Raw genomic sequence first — 18,519 nt, 5'->3', positions numbered from 1 at the left:
GTTTTCTAGCTAAACAGAGACACATGGTCATTAGTGGGGAGCGTGACACCTCTATCTGTCTGTTTATGCCTCTCTCTCTTTTACTGGCTTCTGGTCAGGCTAAGGGAGATAGAGACAGAAGAGAGACAGGTTTGGATGGGACTTTACTCGCTCCCGGATGGTGAATCCACAGAGCTCTGTGAGATCAGAGGCATACCACTGAGCTGAAGAAATCTACAGGTTCAGTAGACTTCATTGTTTCCAATCTTAGCCATGTTACACAGTAACTTTTATTAATAGCATGTGAATGACATTTGAAAAGGCTTTCAGTAAGGTCTGGTTTATATTACCTTGATTTCAAGGTGACAAATCCTGAAAGTTTCATTTCCAAATATCCTCTTTAGAAAAGAAGAAGTGTATGACTGTGAGTGACAGCAGAGATCCAGCGTAATGATTCCGCATTTTTCTCCTTGACCACAGACACAATAACAACACTCCTAGACATACAGACGCACATAGATCTGGAGCAGATCCAGGATGGAGCTGTACCTGACCTTTCTGCTGGGGATCCTGCCCACTGCAGCTCAAGGTACGACTCAACGCCTGTTTTCAACTATACTGCATCATATTGGGATTCATGTGTTGTGTTGTTGACATTGTACTCACATCTCTTGTGTCCTCCATACTTTTACATATATATTACCAGACTAAAATGCAATCTATATGCAGCGGTGGAAAAAGTACCCAACTGCCATACTTCAGTAAAATAAAGGATGCCTAAATAGAAAATGACTTGAGTAAAAGTGAAAGTCACCCAGTAAAATACTACTTGAGTAAAAGTGTAAAAGTATTTCATTTTTAAATATACTTAACTATCAAAAGTAAATGTAATTGCACAAATATACTTAAGTATCAAAAGTAAAAGTATAAATCATTTCAAACCAGACAGCACAATTTTCTTGTTTTATTATTTTACGGATAGCTGCAAGCACACTACAACACTAAGACATAATTTACAAACGAAGCATTTGTTTTTAGTGAGTCTGCCAGATCTGAGGCAGAGATGACAAGGGATGTTCTCTTAAAAAGTGTGTGAATATGGCAATTTTTCTGTCCTGCTAAGCATTCGAAATATAACTAGTACTTTTGGGTGTCATGGAAAATGTATGAAGTAAAAAGTACATTATATTATTGAGGAATGTAGTGGAGTAAAAGTAAAAGTTGTCAGAAATATCAATAGTAAAGAAAAGTACAGATACCCTAAAAAACGACTTAAGTACTTGGAACCACAGTTAATTTTAATTTATTTAACTAGGCAAGTCAGTTAAGAACAAATTCATATTTACAATGACAGCATACCAGGGAACAGTGGGTTAACTGCCTTGTTCAGGGGCAAAACAACAGATTCTTACCTTGTCAGCTCAGAGATTCGATCTGAGCAATCTTTCGGTTACTGGCTCAATGCTCTCACCACTAGGCTACCTGCTGCCCCAATACCTGATATTTAAGTATTTGTAAAACCAAATACTTTCAGACTTTTACTCAAACATTATTTTACTGGGTGACTTTCACTTTAAGTTGAGTCATTTTCTATTAAGATATCTTTACTTTGACTCAAATATGACAATTGGGTACTTTTTCCACCCCAAGTATAATGTTTATGTCCAATGGCCGATGAGCACCACTACGTTTTATCTATAATTTCTCTTCATATGACAAGGATTGACAAGGATTTGCCAGTAGACTTTTGACTCGATTCATGATGATGACTGCTTGTCTAGATTGCTATGTTAACATGATCAGTCCAATCAAAGCTATGGTAGATATAATATGATTTTACATAATTTTATCTGTGACCAATGACCTTGAGTCTTCTCAGGTGGGCACTTCTAATGTAAATCTATGGCAGCACTCAAGGGGCTTGAATTTTCGACATCTCCCTGTAGATTTTGCAGTAACGTAGTGTCCCCATGAGTGACAGAACACTGAGCCAATCATGGCACAGCTAGAGAACATTACCAATCCCTACGCTCCATTAAGGCTCTGCCCCACCAGCCCTGAATGATGTGTCGCCACTGGTCGCCACTCTCTCGCCCTCTCTCTTGCTACGCCTTCATTTTTGAAGAAATGTATTTGTTCAAAGCTGTTAAACTATTGTCTTTCTCTTACTTTGAGTCAACTACCAATCACATTTATGCACTGCAGTGCAAGCTAGCTGTAGCTTATGCTTTCAGTACTAGATTAATTCTCTGATTCTTTGATTATGTGGACAAAATGGCAGTTCATGCTGTAAGAGCTCTGATAGGTTGGAGGACGTCCTCCGGAACATTTCATAATGACTGTGTAAGTCTATGGAAGGGGTTGAGAACCATGAGCCTCCTAGGTTTTGTATTGAAGTCAATGTACCCAGAGAAGGACGGAAACTAGCTTACCTCTGGCTACACCATGGTGCTACCCTACAGAGTGCTCTGTCGACCTTCATTGCAAAACAGTGTGTTTAATCAATGATTTGGTGACGTTAATATATTTAGTATAATTTTATATGAAAATTATGGCGTTTTTAATGTTTCGATATTTTAATTTTTATGAGCCTCTTTTGGTAGGACCGTAATGTCCTGTACATCAGCTGCTGTTCTTGTTCCATTGTTCAACAGCCATTTGATAGGGAGCTAGTATACTTGGAGTCCATAGGAAGGTGGTGTGTAATGTTATCTTGAAGTCTAGACCCAATCGATACTGAATAGCCCAAAACCATGAGCACTCCCTCACTTTGACACTGAGGTTGAGCTGTGGACTGTGGTAACTAAGAAAATCTGCTGAACAACAAAACTCAGTTCTGCTTTGAGATAAATCAAAAACAAGACATACTTTACATGAAAGTAGGGTTAGGGTTAGGGTTAACAAAACCCATTGTAATTTTCAGATGTTGTTTTCTGATCCATGCTTTACCAGATACAGGAGAGTGGATGCTGAAATAAATCCACCACAAGAGAGCCCAATAGAGCCCAAATTAACTTTTTATCAAATAAGGTGTTAGAGAGTTAAAGGAGGACAAGAAAAACATGCTATTTGAAGCCATATTCTACAGTAGCTTTATGTTGAGGTTCTTCAGACTCCCTTGGCCCCTGTGATTTTCTTGAGTGTCTCAAAGACGGCATTGTTTGTCCCTGTATCAGCGCATCACCAGCAGTTAGCTTTGTCACACCCAAAGGACATATACATGGTTTTACCACCCTATGCAGCTCCCTCTGTCTCACTCTGACCCTTCTGTTTAGGGAAGAAAATAAGGAATTCAAAGATGTCTTTGTTTGTTTTTGTGTTGGTGTTTGTGGGTGTAAAAGGGCCAGGGCATTACCACAGTCTAGGAGGGTGGTTCTCAAACCATTCCATGTATTTTTATTTAACCCTTATTTAACTGTATTTAAGATGTACAGTGGGGCAAAAAAGTATTTAGTCAGCCACCAATTGTGCAAGTTCTCCCACTTAAAAAGATGAGAGAGGTCTGTAATTTTCAACATAGGTACACTTCAACTCTGACAGACAAAATGAGAGAAAAAATCCAGAAAATCACATTGTAGGATTTTTTATGAATTTATTTGCAAATTATGGTGGAAAATAAGTATTTGGTCAATAACAAAAGTTCATCTCAATACTTTGTTATATACCCTTTGTTGGCAATGACAGAGGTCAAACGTTTTCTGTAAGTCTTCACAAGGTTTTCACACACTGTTGCTGGTATTTTGGCCCATTCCTCCATGCATATCTCCTCTAGAGCAGTGATGTTTTGGGGCTGTTGCTGGGCAACACGGACTTTCAACTCCCTCCAAAGATTTTCTATGGGGTTGAAATCTGGAGACTGGCTAGGCCACTCCAGGACTTTGAAATGCTTCTTACGAAGCCACTCCTTCGTTGCCCGGGCGGTGTGTTTGGGATCATTGTCATGATGAAAGACCCAGCCACGTTTCATCTTCAATGCCCTTGCTGATGGTAGGCTTTGTTACTTTGGTCCCAGCTCTCTGCAGGTCATTCACTAGGTCCCCCCGTGTGGTTCTGGGATTTTTGCTCACCGTTCTTGTGATCATTTTGACCCCACGGGGTGAGATCTTGTGTGGAGCCCCAGATCGAGGGAGATTATCAGTGGTCTTGTATGTCTTCCATTTCCTAATAATTGCTCCCACAGTTGATTTCTTCAAACCAAGCTGCTTACCTATTGCAGATTCAGTCTTCCCAGCCTGGTGCAGGTCTACAATTTTGTTTCTGGTGTCCTTTGACAGCTCTTTGGTCTTGGCCATAGTGGAGTTTGGAGTGTGACTGTTTGAGGTTGTGGACAGGTGTCTTTTATACTGATAACAAGTTCAAACAGGTGTCATTAATACAGGTAACAAGTGGAGGACAGAGGAGCCTCTTAAAGAAGAAGTTACAGGTCTGTGAGAGCCAGAAATCTTGCTTGTTTGTATGTGACCAAATACTTATTTTCCACCATAATTTGCAAATAAATTCATTAAAAATCCTACAATGTGATTTTCTAGATAGTTGAAGTGTACCTATGATGATAATTAGAGGCCTCTCTCATCTTTTTAAGTGGGAGAACTTGCACAATTGGTGGCTGACTAAATACTTTTTTCCCCCACTGTATTTGATATATTCCAGAACTAGCACACCTGACTCAACTAGTCAACTAATCATCAAGCCCTTCGGTGTGTTCCTCTGCCCAGGTGTTTCTGCCACGTGCCAGATCTTACATGCCTGGATATGTATTTTATGTATCAGCTAGCCATATAATATTTTATAGCAATCTGGTGCCCGACCGTACTGTCGATGACACAACATGCAACCATTAGTTGATGCATGCAACATCTGAGCAGGGGAACGCGACCCTTGACTAGGTAAATCAGCTGAACTAGTTCAGGGCTACAACTAAATTATGAAATGTCTGTGGGTCCCTGAGGGACTAGTAAATGTGTCTCCATTCACTACCGTTCTCGGTAGCATGACATCGATGTAGAGAAGAAAAGCAGAAGTGAGAGAGAGAATAGGATCTCTCCTTTAGAGCCAGACTGGCCAGTTCTGTTATTTGTTTCCTGAATTTGTGGAGTCCAAGATGACTCTTAATCCCAAACACAGAGTGACCAAGAAGACATTCAGAAAAAGAAATAGTGATTTGAGGTTTAAATCTTGCCTTGACAGAGTTGGCTGAAATAAAAACCAGTTGATATAACCATGTTTAGGAATCAGAGTTTCCTGGTCATGCACAGGGTGGCAGGTGGCAAAGTTGTTAAAGAGCATTGGGCTGAAAGGTTGCTACAGTAGTTCAAATCCCTGAGTCGACTAGGTGAAAAACTTGTTTGTCCAGGGTCACTTATGCAAATAACACATTTCCATTTTACACCTGACACTTGTACATGTGTGAAACAGGACAAATTTAAGCGCCCCTATTTGAAAAACTCCATCCTCACCAATATGGTGCTTTCAAGAAAACTAGATAGTCAGAATTATTTTGGGTCAAATCATGACATCAGTTATATTCTGGTCAGACGTCTATAAAGATGCCAGAGTTTCCAACTCGGAATTCCGAGATGTCTGTTAAAAACACATTTTCCAAGTTGAAGCTTTTTCTGAGTTCCCATTAGTCTTGAACGCACTGAAGTCAGAGATTTCCCACTTCCGAGGTCCCAGTTGTTTTGAAACGCGTAGATTTATGATCTCATCTCTATGTTAACCTCCTCAGAATGGCGGCGTCCTGTGATCAAGCTAAACTCAGAGGTCGTGGTTGGGTCTGAAGTAGTACTGAACCCTGGCACCCCATTGGTCCTGAGGTGTGAGGGGGATGGGCCAGTCAACTGGCTGACCCGGTTGTCCAAACACAAGAGCTTAATCTCCAAGGGCAATGGGAGAGTCAGAACCTTCAGGGTGGACCGCCCCTCTGCAGAACACACTGGGACATATAAATGTGAATATACCAGTGTGAACGTCAAGGTTCGGGACTTGTTCTCTACGGTGCACGTGTATGTGAAAGGTAAGCTCAGAAGAGGAGAGAGTTACTGTTTGTTTACCATACCTGTAGAGACGGTGTGTTGGCCAGTATTCCTCATTCTAACACATCCCCCCTTCTCCACCAGACCCAGACAGCCTGTTTTGGACCAGCAGCGTGTCCCTGCGTGTGGTGAGGAAGGAGGGGGAGGACCACCTGCTCCCCTGCCTGCTGACCGACCCAGAAGCCACAGACTTGGGGCTCCGCATGGACAACTGTACCTCCGTGCCCCCAGGGATGAACTACACAGCAGACCCCCGCAGAGGCATTCTCATCCGCAACCTCCACCCCAGCTACAATGCTGACTATGTCTGCAGCGCCAAACTCCACGGGGTGGAGAGGACTTCCAAGACTTTCAACCTCAACATCATCCAAAGTAAGTAGGTTGAGTGTTGTGGAGGGATACTTTACTTAAAGTCACATGCTTGATCAGGCCCATGTACCATACTGTACTGTAAAATTGCTATATATTCAAATTCAGGAACAAGTATTCGAATTGGCAAAGAAGTTTGTGCTTTTCTTATACATGCTGTGTTCCTGGTTCCCTCTGTGTCCAGGGCTACGTTTCCCACCTTATGTATTCCTGGAAAAGGATGAGTATGTTCATATCGTGGGCGAGAAGCTGAGCATCCACTGCACCACACACAACCCCAACTTCAACTATAATGTCACGTGGAATTACACCTCCAAAAAGGCAAGCACTTTCAGAGTATCTGGAACAACCTATTTGTTCCACTGTTGGCCAAAATAAAATGCATGACAATATGTCTTGACAATGACATTATGTTATTTTCCTGTCTCTTCTTACAGAAATTTACAATAGAGCAGGAAGTCCAATCAGTTGACAGTAACCGTCTGGACATTAAAAGCATCCTGACCATCCCTGTAGTGGACCAGTCAGACACAGGCAACATTACCTGCATCGGCACCAACGAGGCTGGAGTCAACAAATCTACCACTTCCCTGATGGTTGTAGGTAAGTTATTGGATAACTCTAATACAATTCAGGCACGCGTGGGGATATTAGAACACATTCCAGTTGCAGAACTGGATCGTGAGAATCAACGCAGACTGTATCAAAACATTTTGCAACAGAAGCTTTTTTTTGGGAAGTCCCTCTCTGTTTCAGTGCCTAATGAAAACACTTCTGGCTGACCTTGAAGATAACCACTCCCATGTCTCTCCATGTCTCTGTCCAGAGGAGGCCTACATCCGTCTTTCTCCCCAGCTGTCCTCCAAGCTGGCTCACCAGGGACTGTCCATTGACGTGAACGAGGGGGAAGATCTGAAACTCAGTGTACTGATCGAGGCGTACCCTCAGATCATAGGCCAGCACTGGGACACCCCTACAGCCTCCTCCATGCAGGAACAAACCTTTACACGCTATAACAACAGGTGGGTGGTACTCATACAACAACAAGATGAAGAGCACTGACTGAGTGAGGAGTGATCCTCCTCTAGGTGTTTTGGGAAGGTGTTTGGGGCTTTGGGACTAAAGGGCAGCAACAGAAAACTGTATTTTAAAATGTTCACGGATCAAAGGCTCACTTGATCATAATTATGCAGTGCATTCGGAAAGTATTCAGACCCATTACTTTTTCCACATTTTGTTACGTTACAGCCTTATTCTTAAATTAATAAAAAAAACATTTTTTTCCAATACCCCATAATGACAAAGCAAAAAACAGGTTTCTAGAAATGTTTGCAAAAATAAAAAATAAATAAAAATAGTGTACATAGTACATATTCAGACCCTTTACTTAGTACTTTGTTGAAGCACCTTTGACAGCGATTACAGCCTCGAGTCTTCTTGGGTATGACGCTACAAGCTTGGCACACCTGTATTTGGGGAGTTTCTCCCATTCTTTTCTGCAGATCCTCTGAAAGTCTGTCAGGTTAGATGAGTAGCCGCACAGCTTTTTTCAGGTCCCTCCAGAGATGTTCGATTGGGTTCAAGTCCGGGCTCAGGCTGTGCCACTAAAACACATTCAGAGACTAGTTCCGAAGCCTCTCCTGCGTTGTCTTGGCTGTGTGCTTAGAGTCATTGTCCTGTTGCAAGGTGAACCTTCGCCCCAGTCTGAGGTCCTGAGCGCACTGGAGCAGAATTTCATAAAAATCTCTCTGTACTTAGCTCCGTTCATCTTTCCCTCAATCCAGACTAGTCTCCCTGTCCCTGCCGCTGAAAAACATCCCCGCAGCATGATGCTGCCACCACCATGCTTTACGGTAGGGATGGTGCCAGGTTTCCTCCAAACGTGACGCATGGCATTCAGGCCAAAGAGTTCAATCTTGGTTTCATCAGACCAGAGAATCTTGTTTCTCATGGTCTGAGAGTCCTCCAATCTGGCTGCCATGTGCCTTTTACTGACGAGTGGCTTCTGTCTTGAGTGCTGCAGAGATGGTTGTCCTTCTGGAAGGTTCTCCCATCTCCACAGAGGAGCTCTGGAGCTCTGTCAGAGTGACCATCGGGTTCTTGGTCACCTCCCTGACAAAGGCCCTCTCCCCGGATTGCTCAGTTTGGCTGGGTGGATGGCTCTTGGAGTCTTGGTGGTTCCAAATTTCTTCCATTTAAGAATGATATAATCCGCTGTGTTCTTTGGGACCTTCATTTCTGCAGAAATGTTTTGGTACCCTTCCCTAGATCTGTGCCTCTACGGACAATGCCTGGCACCTTATATAGACAGGTGTTTGCCTCTCCATATTATGTCCAATCAATTGAATTCACCACAGGTGGAGTGCAATCAAGTTGTAGAAACATATGAAGAATGATCAATGGAAACTGGATGCACATGAGCTCCATTTCGAGTCCCATAGCAAAGGGTCTGAATACTTATGTAAATAAGGTTTTTCAGTTTTTTATTTTTAATACATTTGCAAAAACATTTTTTTACCTCTTTCCGCTTCGTCATTATGCGGTATTATGTGTAAATTGATGAGGACATTTGTTATTTAATACATTGTTGAATAAGGCTGTAACGTAACATATTGTGGAAAAGGTCAATGGGTCTGAATACTTTCTGAATGCACTGAAATTCAGAATGGGGAAACTGCAGAAGATTTGAAATGAGCTGATGTTTCCATTTATTTGTTTTTGTTTGTCTGGCACAAACTCAGAGGTCACCACCACCGGTCCAAAGAGTTCTGTACTATGAAACTAGAGTTAAGGGAAGGAAAGAGCTAATGTTTTACCTCCGCTATGACACATAGCAGTAACTGTCTAAGGAGAACTAGCATGTATTAGTCACCAAACCACACAACATCTGCATTCATTCCACCTTTGTCCCAGTTAAACATTTCCAGTGACTACATAAAACTCTTAGAAAAAAAGGGTTCCAAAAGGATTATTCAGCTCTCCCCATAGGAGAACCCTTTTTGGTTCCAGGTAGAACCCATTTGTGTTCCATGTAGATCTCTCTGTGGAACCCAAAATTATTCTACATGGAACCAAACTAATTCTACCTGGAACCAAAAAGGGTTCTTCATAGGGTTCTCTTATGGGGACATCCGAAGAACCCTTTTAGGTTCTAAACAGTACCTTTTTTTCTAAGAGTGTACAGTAATGGCCAAATGTTTTGAGAATGACACAAATATTAAGTTTCGCAAAGTTAGCTGCTTCAGTGTCTTTAGATATTTTTGTCAGATGTTACTATGGAAAACTGAAGTATAATATCAAGCCTCTTGAGGATTGACCACAAATTCTCAATGGGATTATGGTCTGGGGAGTTTCCTGCCCATGGACCCAAAATATTGATGTTTTGTTCCCCGAGCCACTTCGTTATTACTTTTGCCTCATGGCAAGGTGCTCCATCATGCTGGAAAAAGGGATTGTTTTGTCACCAAACTGTTCCTGGATGGTTGGGAGAAGTTGCTCTCAGGGGATGTGTTGGTACCATTCTTTATTCATGGCTGTGTTCTTAGGCAAAATTGTGAGTGAGCCCACTCCCTTGGCGGAGAAGCAACCCCACACATGAATGGTCTCAGGATGCTTTACTGTTGGCATGACACAGGACTGATGGTAGCGCTCACCTTGTCTTCTCTGGACAAGCTTTTTTTCCGGAAGTCCCAAACAATCAGAAAGGGGATTCATCAGAGAAAATGACTTTACCCCAGTCCTCAGCAGTCCAATCCCTGTACCTTTTGCAGAATAGCTGCACAAGGTACAGAGAAGAGAGAAGTGGCTTCTTTGCTGCAATTCTTGACACCAGGCCATCCTCCAAATGTCTTCGCCTTACTGTGCATGTAGATGCACTCGAACCTGCCTGCTGCCATTCCTGAGCAAGATTTGTACTGGTGATGCCCCGATCCCGCAGCTGAATCAACTTTAGGAGACGGTCCTGGCGCTTGCTGGACTTTCTTGGGCACCCTGAAGCCTTCTTCACAACAATTGAAGCGCTCTCCTTGAAGTTCTTGATGATCCGATAAATGGTTGACTTTGGTGCAATCTTACTGGCAGTGAAGCCCTTTTTGTGCAAAGCAATGATGATGGCACGTGTTTCCTTCCAGGTAACCATGGTTGACAGAGGAAGAACAATGATTCCAAGCACCACCCTCCTTTTGAAGCTTCCAGTCTGTTATTCGAACTCAATCAGCATGACAGAGTGATCTCCAGACTTGTCCTCGTCAACATTCACACCTGTGTTAATGAGAGAATCACTGACATGATGTCAGCTGGTCCTTTTGTGGCAGGGCTGAAATGCAGGGGAAATGTTTTTGGGGATTCAGTTCATTTGCATGGCAAAGAGGGACTTTTCAATTAATTGCAATTCATCTTATCACTCTTCATAACATTCTGGAGTATATGCAAATTGCCATCATACAAACTGAGGCAGCAGACTTTGTGAAAATTACTATTTGTGTCAATCTCAAAACTTTTGGCCAACGACTGTAGATCAGGTCTGTTTTTCACTCAGGTATTCCGCTACCCTGCTGCTCAAGAGGATGATTGCACAGGAGCAGGGCCAGTACACCTTCTATGCCAAGAGTTCCATGGCCAACGCATCCATTACATTCCAAATCCAAATGTATCGTAAGTAAAGTATGAGTACAGACATACTAATACACAGTGTCAGTTCATACAACAACCATTCTCTCTGAGGAATACATTTTTTTTCAGCACAGCATCTATTGAACATATTTGTCTCTATGTTGAGTGAGATTTATTACTTGACCATGCCACTGACTTCCTCTGCTCTCTCTTGATTGGCAGAGAGGCCGGTTGCCGTGGTGAGATGGGAGAACATCACCACCCTCACGTGCACGTCGTTCGGTTACCCCGCTCCCATAATCCTCTGGTACCAGTGCTCTGGAATCCGAACCACGTAGGTGTTAGAGAGGGCACAGTGGTATGATATTGCCATTGTAAAAGATAGACATAATAAGTATAGTATGTATTTAAAAATAGATATATAATGACGTATTAGGTATCATAACTAAATGGGGAACTCTATCCTATCTGTGTCTTCCTATGGAACAGGTGCAATGAGAATGCAACAGGTCTCCAGATGCCTGCTCCTCTCTTGGCCCAAACAGTCGAGGTCCAGAGGGAGGAGTATGGAGCGGTCGAGGTCCAGAGCGTCCTGACAGTGGAACCGTCCAGCCATAGGATGACCGTGGAGTGTGTCGCCTTCAACCTGGTCGGAGTCGGTAAAGACACCTTCGCCATGGACGTTTCCAGTAAGTGCCAGAGCACGGTCATCCATGGTTATCCTCAGGCTTACTGTCTTATCCTTAGTTCATACTCCTTTTTCCTGTGTCATCATAGTCAAGCACATGAGCTGTACATGAACTGTCTGTTCTTTTGTTTATTCAGATTCACAATAGCCGTTACTTTAGCTGCAGCTACTCTTCCTTGGTTCCACATAAACCCATAACAAAGCCATCACACACAGAATGTTCTAAGTGTGTCATCACCAGACACCCTGACTCTTCTCTCTGATTGGATAGATATAATGTTCACCTCCACTCTATTGGGAGCAGCTGGTGTGCTGGCCATTCTCCTCCTGCTACTCATGGTCCTGCTCTACAAGTACAAACAGGTAGGACACAAAACACCCTCTGCAATATAGAAAATATACTAATAGACCAGTATTCAATCTCATCTAAAATAAACTAGGTAAGAAACTGATATGTTCATGAATAGAGTATTGACAAATATATGTAGTTTGAAATCATTGTTACCTTTAGTCAATGAAACCATGGAGAACCCTTAGTTATTCAAATGGTTGACTAATGAACATTTCCTTCCCTCTGAAGAAACCGAGATATGAGATCCGGTGGAAGATCATCCAGGCCAGTGAAGGAAACAACTACACCTTTATCGACCCAACTCAGATGCCGTACAATGAGAAGTGGGAGTTTCCCAGGGACAAGCTCAAGCTCGGTGTGTGGCCTTTTCTTAGATAGGCTACTGCAGTGATTTGGTTCTTGGAAGTTTGATGAAAAATGTTATTTGGCCTTACTACTGTTAGGCCATACAAACACATTGAATAACAGATTCACTACATGGAACAGTTTGTTCTGAAGTGTCTGTTCTATATCTGCGAGATATAAGAAAGATTTTTCTGACATGTATTTGACCACTTATTTTTGGCACAACCTATCAACATATACAGTGCTTCCATGAATTGTTTTAACTCGTCATGGAGGACCTTCAGATGAGTCTTGTGAGGCTTGTGGGCATCCTAAGGCAAAAACAATGGACATGTACGTGTTTGTGAGAGACTTACCTTTCCACAGAGGGATCATATTAATGTGTAGCCCAAACTGTTCGGACGCTACAGACAGAAGTTGGCAGATCGGCTGTACGGACTACAGAAGAGTCCCAAGAAGCTTGTTGGGGTAGTAGAGCAAAACTAGGACTCTCACAAGGGGGTTAAAGTTCATTTCCTGAAATTCTGCACATTTTGACATGTGGCGTAGCGAAAACTTCACCGTTTTTAAAGCAAGTTGGCTGCACTTCTAAACATTTTGCCATGGAGCGGAGAGACGTTTTTGAAAATGTATAAATCATTTCATGCAATTCTGCTCATTTTGCCATAATGTGGAAGCACATGTTAGCAGTTTTTAATATGATAACTGATGATTAATGGGCCCCATCCCGTCGGTAATTTGACCATGCTTACTACAAGTTTAGATAGCTGGCCGCTAGACTAACTTACCATGCTAGAAAAACATTGCTGACATGGGCTAATTGACTGCTGATGCACAACCAAATTTCGACATTGCACCTTGTGTATTCTTCAATTCTAACTATCAACAGTAATTTGAGACCTCGACTGAATTATTATTGACATGTTTTGGTGAATTTGCCAGTTGCCCATCCCTGGGTTAGATATTCCATACTGTATGATGAATGAGTGGAATCTCAACAACATCTACAACTGTAAAGTGTATTTATTTACGGGAAAGAAAGGATATTGACATACAGTCAGACGAGAAAGTGATGCGTTGGATGTGTGACCCGCAGGAAAGATCCTAGGAGCAGGGGCCTTTGGGAAGGTGGTGGAGGCCACAGCCTATGGTCTGGGGGAGGACAACAATGCGATGCGAGTGGCTGTAAAGATGCTCAAAGGTCAGAATCCATTGAATTGAACAAGTTTTTTTTTAGTTCAGGAGTAGAATTGATCAAAGTCTGAGAAACCGTCTGTGATCACAGTGGTACGGAAGTGTCATATGATTGGGTTTCTCTTTCTCTCTGTTTATTTATCTATCTATCTGTCTATCTATCTCTTTCTACAGCCAGGGCCCACTCAGATGAGAGAGAGGCTTTGATGTCAGAACTGAAGATTCTGAGTCACCTGGGACAGCACAAGAACATTGTCAACCTCCTGGGAGCCTGCACTCAGGCGGGTGAGACTGAACACTATAAAACACAGCTTCCTATCTGAAGAAGTGCAGAGACATTCAGAGAATTACAGTATCTGTATATTTTTGTAAATGCATTTGAGTCAAGTTTCGTACTATGTGGAAGTTTGAAAGGTTTCTCAATTTATTATAAAATATAAATGTTTCTTATCTCAGGACCTGTACTGGTGATCACTGAGTACTGTAGTCATGGCGACCTTCTGAACTTCCTGCGACACAAGCAGGAGACCTTCCTGAACTTTGTCATGAACATACCAGCGGTACCAGAGGAGACCAGTGACTACAAGAACCTCTGTGAGGGGAAACAGTTCATCAGAAGGTATGGATAACGTTGGCATGCACCAAGCCCATGAAAAAGAAGGTGTACTCTGACTCACCTTTATTCAGCATACAGAGAAGCAGTCTTGTGAAGTAACCACTTTGTGTGATTTACCACCTCTCGACCCTCAACCTCCTCTCCTCCCCTGATCCCGTTCTCCGCTCCTTCTACCAGTGATAGTGGGATATCCAGTGTGTGTTCTGACAGCTACCTGGAGATGAGGCCTGGTCCCCAGCCTGTCAACTCCTCTCTGGGTAATTGATCCGTCTTACTCCCTTTTCTTTTATCTAGCACCATTCATTGCATTGGTTTAGTTGGACATTTCTATGAACATAACATTCTATTCTATCAGACTCTGTGTGTGAGGATGATGGACCGGACTCTTGGCCGTTGGACATGGAGGACCTGCTGAGATTCTCCTACCAGGTGGCTCAGGGCCTGGACTTCCTTGCAGCCAAGAACGTGAGTCACATCAACACAAAGTTTCACAACAAAGGTTGCGAAACAAGGCTTGTATAAGTATACTTTGCAGGTTGAGATTATTTTTTGATGAAAATTCAGCATACTATAGTTTAAAAAATATATATCATCTCTTGGAAATTAGAGATGCACTTTGTGATGTTGTCGTAAGCTACTGTAACTGATTCTCTCTCTGTCTGTCTCAGTGTATTCACCGGGACGTTGCAGCTCGGAACGTTCTCCTGACAGACCTCCGTGTGGCTAAGATCTGTGACTTCGGCCTGGCACGTGACATCATGAATGACACCAACTATGTGGTGAAGGGCAATGTGAGCAAACAACAACGACAACCTCAATAACATGTTCCATGTCAATAAAAAAACATTCACGTGTGTTTGATATGCGCTTCCTCGCACCATGTGTCTATAGGCGCGTCTGCCAGTGAAGTGGATGGCTCCAGAGAGTATCTTTGACTGTCTCTACACTGTCCAGAGTGACGTCTGGTCCTATGGGATCCTGCTATGGGAGATCTTCTCTCTAGGTGAGCTGGCAGAAACGTAGATTTCTCAACATAATAGATCTCTGGTGAAATCATTCAGTCGTTCTTGTTTAGTTGTTTAATTCATGTGTCTTTGTTTAATTTCTTTAGGAAAGAGCCCCTACCCCAGTATCCTGGTGGATACTAAATTCTACAACATGATCAAGTGTGGTTATCAGATGTCTCGACCAGACTTCGCACCTCCAGAGATGTAAGTTACAGATTCAGGGGTTTTAGGTTTAAGTAACCTTGTCCCCAGGCCAATTGGGCTTCATTAGGATACACATTCATGTATACTACAATATCCTTTTATAATATTCTGCAAGACTGAACAAAGACCCCCTATGTTCCAGTCAAACCCCCTTTTCAGCATTTGTAATAAAAGTACATTTATTGTGCCATAGAAGCATTAAGCATGGCTGATTCCAGATTACTTGGCTGGAGTTCTGAGCCCTACATTGAAAAAGTAACGAAGCTCTCCTCCACAATCAAACACCCCATAGAAACAAGAAATAAAGAGTGTATTTTTCAATATCTCCAAGGCTCCATACATCTGTGTGTGTCGATTCGCTGTGGTTGCCACACTGCCTGGAATAACTGTATTGTGGGTCCGGAGACAGAGCGACAGAGGGGGACTGAGACTGAGTCAGGACTTATTCATCTGGGCCCCTTTGTGTGGGGATGAGTCAGTCCTTGGTCAGGCGTGGTTCTGCGTGTTAGCCACATGATCAGCAGGCTGGGGCCCGAAACAGTGCCATTTCACAGACCAGGCAAGGAGAAGACTGGAGGGACTGTAGTGGTGTTTAGGAGGGGTGTATCTCCGGTGTTCGAAAGACCACAGAGCTCTATATTGAGACAATCTTCTCCATGATGCTTGAGGGCCTTGTAGAACGACGAGGAATGATACAAAATATTGTATTTTTTTTTACGGTATCGGAACCAATATGATACTTCAAATCAAATTATATTTGTCACATGCGCTGAATACAACAGTTGTTTACCGTGACATGCTTTCTTACGAGCCCTTCCCAACGATGCAGAGTAAAAAATAACACAAGAGGAATAACATACTCAAGAATCAAGCTACTGTATATACAGGGAGTAGCAGTACCAGATCAATGTGCAAGGGTACGATGTACAGTATTTGAGGTAGATATTTACATGAAGGCAGGGTAAAGTGACTGGGCATCAGGATGGATAATAATAAGAGTAAGAATAAAGAAGAATAAGGTAATCATGTATTTATGTCCCACTAGGTATACAATCATGAAAATGTGCTGGAATCTGGAGCCAACAGAGCGACCGACCTTCAGCAAGATCAGCCAGCTGATTGAGAGATTACTGGGTGAGGAGCCAGAACGTCCAGATCAGGTAACACAGACAGGGGGATTGATGTTTACCATGGTAGATAAGCTGTATATCTCAGAATAAAACAGCTTCTACCCAATGGACAGCATAAAACATGTTTCATTGTCAGACTGGATTGACCAGACTTAAGCATTGTTTGAAGATAGCAATACTGTAACTCATGAATGAGTATTTGTTTTGAAACCTGTTCTCTTCAGTGTTCTACTCTCCTGTCTCCTGTCCCAGCAGCACCAGAACATCCAGCTGCAGCAGGACATGACGGTCGAGGAGTTGGAGCTGTGTGATGATAATGATGAGCCTAAGTGTTGTGAGGGCTCCTGTGACCAGTCGTGTGAGCACGAAGAGGAGGAGCAACCACTGGTGAAGACCAATAACTATCAGTTCTGCTGAAAGCATAATTCTATTTCTATGTCTGACAGCTCCGACATCATCAAACTGTTCACATTCTGATCTGGAATTCATCCACTTTCTATCTTCTCATGTTCACTGTAGAATCATTCTGGGAGCACAGAGCCAAAGAAATGGAATTGTGATATTTTGTTAAAGCATTGAAAATCAGTTTTTAGGCCTGTTTTACACTGTATCCAGACAGGAAGTCATGTGGCTTGTTATATCCCATGACAAGTTTTGGAGAAACAAAGGCGAGAATGAATCTAAACACAGATAGTGCCTTAGTTGTGTAATTAATATATATAATGCCTTATTTTACATGAATTACTCTTCTTTGTTGCATGTTTTGGAGATTATCTTTTAAATCTATGCACCAAAGATGCATCTACCCTGACAGAACAGATTGTGTTGCTCACAGCTTTTTGTAGGCTATTTGTACTTTTAATGTACAGTATATTCTTCTGTAGCCACTATGGTGAGGGATTATCTATTATTTGAGGGAAATGGGAACGAATGCTGGTGGTGTTTGAATTGACATTTGTCAGCGGGTTCACTTTCACATTGTAGGATTACCTTTTTCAACATGTTTTGCAGCAGCAAGACAGTAGCAAACAATGCAATTGTATAATTTGTGCTACAGTATATTTGAGCAGGTTTTATATTTGTGTGATGGCTTAGTTTGATGCTGGACGTAATAACATGAGATGCAATCTAACTGGGGACCACATTCCATGTATTGTCCTTCAGCATAAACATGCTGCATGAAATGCATTGAAATGGATATTGAGATGCTATTTCCATCAATGAAAGCATGTGTATTGTTTTAAAAAAATCTCTAGCCATAGTTGTTTTGTATGACAGTCACAATATGACAGAATCACGCAGCTGTCTTAATGGCAGACTCAGCCAGTCGACATATAGCCTATATGCTATATGCTACAGTATATAGCCTATATGCTATATGCTACAGTATATAGCCTATATGCTATATGCTACAGTAGGGAATGAAAGGCAGATAAAACTGTATAAGGAAATCTGTGGATCACAGTATTGACAACACAAAGGCTTTGTTTTTGATTGATTCAATCGATTCTTTATTTCTGTAACACTCAATATTTTGATGTTCATTCATTTGTCACTTCATCATTTTTGGGGGGTCAATTATGCTGTAAAAATGTTGATTCAGTGTAGAATTCAGCTAATAATGCCTACTGTAATTATGATGATTGCAGATACAAGCTCTACGTCAAAGTGAAAAGCTATATGTCAGCTGTAAATCCGAATTGTTGTAAGACATTTACTCGGATTGTCAGCAGCTATTCTGAATACTCAGTTGAAAGGAGAGAAAACTATGAGCTTTTTATTAAAGGGAAATTTAAAAAATGTTCAATTGCATATTCATCATCTCCAGCACCACCCCAACATCAACATGTGAAAATGGCGCATTTCTATGTTTATTTGTAAAAAAGATAAAGATAACTATTTCCAATGACATCATTGGTGTGTGTGGCTGACGTGAAATGGCTAGCTACTTAGCGGTGGTGCGCGCTAATAGTGTTTCAGTTGGTGACA

The 18,519-nt window shown here is 42.1% G+C and overlaps 1 protein-coding gene across 2 annotated transcripts; it reads left to right on the top strand.

Moving 5' to 3' along the window:
* The first annotated feature begins 73 nt into the window (after positions 1-73).
* Positions 74-18,131, top strand: LOC135526235 (macrophage colony-stimulating factor 1 receptor 1-like). Of its 2 annotated transcripts, none has more exons than XM_064954416.1 (22): positions 74-219; positions 460-568; positions 5,708-5,995; positions 6,099-6,386; positions 6,568-6,704; positions 6,821-6,986; positions 7,210-7,405; positions 10,921-11,036; positions 11,217-11,328; positions 11,484-11,683; positions 11,954-12,045; positions 12,263-12,389; positions 13,476-13,580; positions 13,748-13,858; positions 14,030-14,192; positions 14,367-14,446; positions 14,545-14,654; positions 14,858-14,980; positions 15,081-15,192; positions 15,301-15,400; positions 16,446-16,560; positions 16,786-18,131. In XM_064954416.1, the coding sequence occupies exons 2-22, from the start codon at positions 517-519 to the stop codon at positions 16,945-16,947; spliced, it is 2,955 nt and encodes a 984-aa protein (XP_064810488.1). In that variant the 5' UTR covers positions 74-219; positions 460-516; the 3' UTR covers positions 16,948-18,131. The 2 variants fall into 2 exon arrangements, with proteins under 2 accessions (XP_064810488.1, XP_064810487.1); XM_064954415.1 differs by having other exon boundaries at positions 16,783-18,131.
* The last annotated feature ends 388 nt before the right edge of the window (positions 18,132-18,519 follow it).

This window comes from Oncorhynchus masou, chromosome 32 (assembly GCF_036934945.1).
Source record: "Oncorhynchus masou masou isolate Uvic2021 chromosome 32, UVic_Omas_1.1, whole genome shotgun sequence".
NCBI classification, from domain to species: Eukaryota; Metazoa; Chordata; class Actinopteri; order Salmoniformes; family Salmonidae; genus Oncorhynchus; species Oncorhynchus masou.
The sequence above is the reverse complement of the archived record's forward strand: the minus strand, read 5'-3'. Positions and strand labels throughout refer to the sequence as shown.